At 55.9% G+C, this 6,007-nt stretch overlaps 2 protein-coding genes across 2 annotated transcripts; one reads left to right on the top strand and one right to left on the bottom strand.

Moving 5' to 3' along the window:
- Positions 1-385: 385 nt before the first annotated feature.
- Positions 386-3,387, top strand: CGGC5_v011312 (uncharacterized protein; the record flags this gene model as incomplete). Its single annotated transcript, XM_032032851.1, has 4 exons — positions 386-686; positions 737-757; positions 817-871; positions 924-3,387. 4 exons carry the CDS (start codon positions 386-388, stop codon positions 3,385-3,387), a joined length of 2,841 nt encoding a protein of 946 aa, XP_031888202.1.
- Positions 3,388-3,998: 611 nt separating this feature from the next.
- On the bottom strand, positions 3,999-5,310 carry CGGC5_v011311 (putative aspartate-semialdehyde dehydrogenase; the record flags this gene model as incomplete). The annotated part of the gene is made up of 3 exons (XM_032032852.1): positions 3,999-4,801; positions 4,862-5,116; positions 5,283-5,310. 3 exons carry the CDS (start codon positions 5,308-5,310, stop codon positions 3,999-4,001), a joined length of 1,086 nt encoding a protein of 361 aa, XP_031888203.1.
- Between the last annotated feature and the right edge of the window lie 697 nt (positions 5,311-6,007).

The raw sequence follows: 6,007 nt of genomic DNA, 5'->3' as shown, positions 1-6,007 counted from the left end.
CAACATTGCGCATTCGTCATCACCGTACAAACGAAATAAGTACCGAGAATCCCGGTCAACACCATCTAAAACAGCTCCATTTCGTCTCGGAGACACCCCTAGAGCTCTCCACCACCCGCTTTCCGTCTCCTCGGGAGCGTACACGATTTTCCGCGACCTCCGAACAACCTCGAGTCTCAACCTGCAACACAGCTTCTGGCAGCTTGAAACATCTCTATGTCTTTGACCTGGCTCACCATCAGCTCGGTTCGATACACCCTAGACATCGCTTCTGCAGCTACCAGATAACACCCGTCCATCGTCACACCCGATCTTTTTTCTCGGGCATTTTTCGCCCTGCGAGCCCACCGAACCGTTCTGTCGTCACTTGCCTCGATTGCCCAGGATGGCCAGATTGGGGGCTTCACTATCGGCTGCTGCGAGTTGGCTCGCCGTATTCGCCTCGTTCACGACAGCTTTTGCTGCGACGGAGACCATTTACATCACCGGACAGGATAAGGATGGCAACACCGCAGAGCTCGCCACCAACCGACGTCCTGCCTTGTTCACTGGCGATTTTGGCGACTGCCTTGGAGGACAGAGTCTTTTCAACGTCACCAAATTCGACGCCGCCTACTATGCCGATAACATGACGGTCCAGTTCCATCTCGATGGAACAACCAACATCCGGAACGAGTCGTTGATGAGTATGCTTGAATGACCCCCAGCTTTTTCCAGACTACTGACGTTGAAATAGTGCACATCAATGTCGAAGCTTGTAAGCCGACTTGAGACGAACTTGCATGCAAGAAATGGGGATGTGCTGACTTGGCGCAGATGGCGAGACAAGATTCGAGATGAACTTTAACCCGTGCATGACCAACATCGCGAGGTGCGTCAACGTCCCTGCATCCTCCTCGCAATGACTCGCTGACATTGTGTAGTCTGTGCCCTTTGAATGCGAGCGTTCCGATTACTGCCTTCGCCGAGTTCAGGCTCACGCCAGCTCAGATCGATGGCATTCCCTCCATCGCCCTCGACATCCCCGACTTTGAAGGTTCAGCCCGTATCCAGATATTTGCAAACTCGAGCGAGACTCAAATCGGTTGCTTCCAGGCCGTTATGCGGAATGGTAACAGCTTCTCTCATCCTGCAGCCATTTCGTCGATACTCGGCGTCTTCACTCTGGCCGCAATCCTTGCTTCGGTTGCAACTGCAATCTACGGCGTCAGCATTACTCACATCAGAACGCATTACGCCCACTCTCTATCAGTACTTGTCATCTTTGAGACTTTCCAGACCGTCTTTTTCTCCGGCGCCCTATCTGTCGACTGGCCCAGCGTTCTGCCTGCCTGGTGGAGCAACTTTGGATGGGCTGCGGGCATGATATACAGCAAGCAAATGGTTGACTCGATTGACGGATTTGCCGGAGTGACTGGTAATGCTAGTCAAGTCGGTGGTGCAGGATCGACGGTCATCAACACCGGCGGCGGTATAGTCCAACAGATCTACGGGCGCTCACTTGATAGTCTCTCGGACACCCCCATCGAAGTTGCCCCTCTTCCGCAAATCGCCAAGCTCGCTGTCAGAGAGCTCAACACAAGCAATCCCTACGAATACTACTGGTCCGGGTCTCCGGTAGCCCCTGGAATGCCTACACCTGGTAAATGGATTGGATTTGCTGGAGATCTGTCAGCTCTTGGCATCCCGGCCGCGGATGCCTTCACCATCGGTCTCGTCTGGTGGTTGGTAGCAATCGGCCTTGTTGCTGTGTCCATTACCGTTCTCAAGTTCTCTCTTGATGGAATGGCACGGTTCAAGCTGATGAACGAGGACCGCTTCTTGTACTTCAGGAATCATCTAGGAGGGTACCTGGCGGCTGGTGTTCTGCGAACGCTCCTCGTTGCGTTCTTCTCTCTGATGACTTTGGCCCTGTTCCAATTCAACATACGCGCACCCGCCGGCCCTACCGCTATTGCGGCCATCGTTTTTCTTATACTACTGGTGGGCGTTGGTGGCATAGCCGCTTATGCCTGTTTCTTCCGTCTACGCCTCGGAAAGTACGAAATGGGTCCTGACACGATCGTCTTTGAACATGGCAAGCTATTTAGCTCGGTTCCGGCTGTCGCAGCAACCCGCGCAAGCAACCTCGGGGAGAAGGAAACGACGGCGAAACGATACGGATCGATGCCCTTCTTCAAAATTCGCTACGTTGATGACGACCCCAACCGAACGACAGTCCACAAGGACGAGGCGTACATTAAGCGATTCGGCTGGCTTGCTGCTCGATACCGCCGGACGAGATGGTGGTTTTTCGCGTGTTGGCTCGGCTACCAGTTCATTCGGGCATGCTTCGTCGGCGGTGGAGCCCGAAACCCGCTTGCGCAAGTCTTTGGACTCTTCATCTGGGAGATCATCGCTTTCCTGGTGTTTATCAAACTGAACCCGTTTGAGGGCCAGCGAAACAACTCCCTGGCGATTTGGATGCTCGGCATTGCAAAGGTGGCGACTGCCGGTTTCTCCATCGCCTTCTTGCCCGCCTTTGCTATTGGCCGCATCCTATCGACAGTGTTTGGCATCATTATCATCGTGGTTCAGGGCTTCCTCGTCGTCGCGGTGTTGGTTTTGATCGTCCTCGGTTGCATCTCGTCATGGATGTCGCTCAACCGGAACCGCGAGCAGTTCCCCGAGAAGCTGGACGGACTTCGCATTAGATACTACGAGCACATGGCAGCAAAAGCGGACGATCTCCCTCCGCCCCCGAAACCCGACCCCAGCCAACTTCCCCCTCGGGAGCCCCCCCAACCGTACTTCAACGTAACCAGTGTTCGTCGAGCTCGCAAGATTGAAGATGAGCACGAAGCGGGTGAGATGGAGGACGTCATTCGGCCTGTGAATGCATCGGTTGTTCAGTTTGCACCAGGCACGAAGACCAGAAACCGAGCGAATAGTGCCAGTTCGCGCTACTCTGTTAACTCCTTGCCGCGCCGTGCCAGAGCAAACTCGCACCGCGCGTCATGGAGTTCAGCCGATTTCGCCGAGTGGGATAAGCAGGTGACCCGTGAGCGATCTGGCTCACTTACACACCGTAACGGCCATCAACGAAATGGTTCCTTCCGACAGGTGTCTCATTCGGGATCGCAGCCAGATCTCGGTCGTGGATCTAACAGTAACACGCCACTTCCGGAGCGGTCAGCGTCAACGAATGAGCTTTACCGGATCATGACGCCCACCGAAGAGGTTCCGGAGGAGCACATCATGACTCCTGGCGCCATGGTTGCGGACGAAAAGCGCGACAGCAAGTCGGATGAGTCCACGATCTCACCCATCCATGAGGGAGATGAGGACAAGTATTTTGAGACGAAGGGGGATGTTTCGCCCATCCAAGAGAAGGACCAGAAGGCTTGAAATGATTTCTAGACACGAATTGTTTTCAACGGCACCACGAGGCCGTGTAGCAAGCCTGCAACTTCATCGTTTTGACACGCCTTGATGGCGTTTTTCTTCACACTACTGCATAGCATTGCATAGACGGCCGCAACCACGGCCTGAACGAATTTGCATGAGAAACGGATTATGAGGCGTTGGACGGGAAAAAGAACTCATTTAGAAGAAGGAATATTTTGTAATGGCACCACAGTGTTAGGAAGGAGCGGCTGGTTGCTTGCAACCAGATTGCATCAAGCACATATTTGGCGGCCTTGGACCAGGCAGCCCGTGGATACATCTGCAGACATAAGTGGTCATTGGCATCCCAAGATAGAGCCTAGCTGCTTAGAATTAGAAATTCAGTACTGAAGTAATTCATTCACCTTTCAAGGCTGCAGTGGCATCACACATTCTGGAAGGGAATTGCTCATCTGCTCATCGAAAACCGCTTGCACCATTTTCATCGACCGTAAAATATATATCCAAGATTCCCTATATATCTTTTTTGACTTTCCAGAAAATGCACCCCGTCCCATGCCCGACACCTGATGTGAATATGTGTATATCTTTGAAAATCACTCTAGGACGCTTTAAGCAAAGCCCTTGAGAACGGCAGCCTCGGCGTTGAGGATGGAAGAGCCAGCAGCACCAATGACGGTGTTGTGGCTGAGGGCGACGTACTTGATGTCGAAGATGCCGCTCTCGTCCTCCCTGACGCGGCCGACGCTGACGGTGTACCCGCGGCCGAGCTCGCGGTCCAGACGCGGCTGGGGGCGGTCGGGCTCGTCGAAGACGATGATGGGGCTCTCGGGCGCGGAGGGGCAGCCGAGCTTCTGCGCGTCGGAGACGTACTCGCGCAGGGCCTTCTTGACGTCCTCGGCGCTCGGGGCGGGGCGGCGGGCGAAGCGCAGGGAGACGCAGGCGGTGTGGCCGTCGAGGACGGGGACGCGGTTGCAGGCGGCGCTGACCTTGAGGTCCTTCTGGTCCTCGAAGGCGGTGAGGTCGCTCGTGATGTTGCCGAGGATCTTCTGGGCCTCGGTCTCGAGCTTGTCCTCCTCGCCCGAGATGAAGGGGACGACGTTGTCGATCATGTCCATGGAGGAGACGCCCGGGTAGCCGGCGCCGGAGACGGCCTGCATGGTGACGACGGAGACGGCGTCGACGGGGCCGAAGACGGATTGCAGGGCGGCGAAGGGGATGACGAGGCCGATGACGGCGCAGTTTGAGTTGCAGACCAGGAAGCCCTTTTGGAGCTTGTGCTGGGCGCGCTGGTGGGGGATGAGGTCGAGGTGGGGGAGGTTCACGGTGGGGACGACGAGGGGGACGAGGGGGTCGCGGCGGTAATTCTTTGCGTTGGAGAAGACGGCGAGGTTGGCCTTGAGGAATTCCATCTCTGTTGTAGAGGCTGTGTTAGCTATGATGATGTACAGAGAGGTGCGTCAAGGGAACGAACCAATCTCGCCGGCGACGTCGGAGTCCAGGCCGGAGAAGACAATGTCGCAGTCCGCAAACTCGGAGGCCTTGCACTCGCGCACGACGAGGTCGCCAAAGGGGCCCATGGGCGAGGCCTGCTTCCAGCGGACGGCATCGCGGTATTTCTTGCCGGCGGAGCGGGAGGAGGCGCCGACTGCGACGAGCTTGAGGTAGGGGTGCTGCGACAGGAGGAGGATGAAGCGCTGGCCGACGGAGCCGGTGCAGCCGAGGACGCCTGTGTTATCGGATCATGTCAGTATTTGTGTGTATTCTCGAGTCTGGGGTTCATCATCGTGGTCTCGTGTGCGTGGTGTTGAGGTTCCGTTGACGGAGGAGCGCAGGGTCGGCAGCGGTTCATGGCGGGGGAGGGGCAATTTGGGGGGGATTGCGTTCGCACGTACCGCACTTCTTGACGGGGAATTCGCCCATGGTGTCTGAGGGTTTCGGGGGGTATCGAGGGTATCAATTGAGGTGAGAAAAACAAAGACAGACCAGTCCGAGAAGCGGGAGGGCTTGATATATGGGCGACGGTGATGTGAGTCAAGAGGGAAGTGGCATGTCGTGCCGCGCCCTGGCCCGATTATTTTTTGGGGACGAGGGAGCGACGTCGGTAGCACCCCGCCATGCCCCGCCATCGGAGCTTGCGTCTCTGTGCAGTGCAGGGGACGGAGCACCTGGAGCGCGGTAAATCGGTCGTCTCTTATTGGGAACTGACTTTTTTTTTTGTCCCTCATTTTTTTCATACTTGCGACTGCGATCTCCCGCCCTTCTCCCGCCGGACTTGCGCCAGCAGAAGGCAAGGGTCCAGAAACCGGTCGGGATCTGGTGTCTGTCGATATCGCCGGCCGGCGATTGGAACCACGAAGTAATTGCAGGTGATCTGTCACGAGTGTGGCATACCCAGGGAGTAGCAGTTCCCGGTGCATTGTCATCCCATCACGAACTCCCATCGCATTGTGCCTGCTTCAACAGGATGCCTGCCCCGGTGTATCTCAACCCCGCATGCTGTCACGGTTTCAAGCTGAGATGACGGCCAAGTGTAAATGGTATCATGGGCTGCACTGTTCAAAGCGACGATGATGAAACTTCGGTATGTCATTGAACACAATTGCTGACTACAGACTGA

Source organism: Colletotrichum fructicola (assembly GCF_000319635.2).
Source record: "Colletotrichum fructicola Nara gc5 chromosome Unknown KSG_Nara_v1_contig06, whole genome shotgun sequence".
NCBI classification, from domain to species: Eukaryota; Fungi; Ascomycota; class Sordariomycetes; order Glomerellales; family Glomerellaceae; genus Colletotrichum; species Colletotrichum fructicola.
Note: the sequence above shows the minus strand (reverse complement) of the source record. Positions and strands in the feature narration are given on the sequence as shown.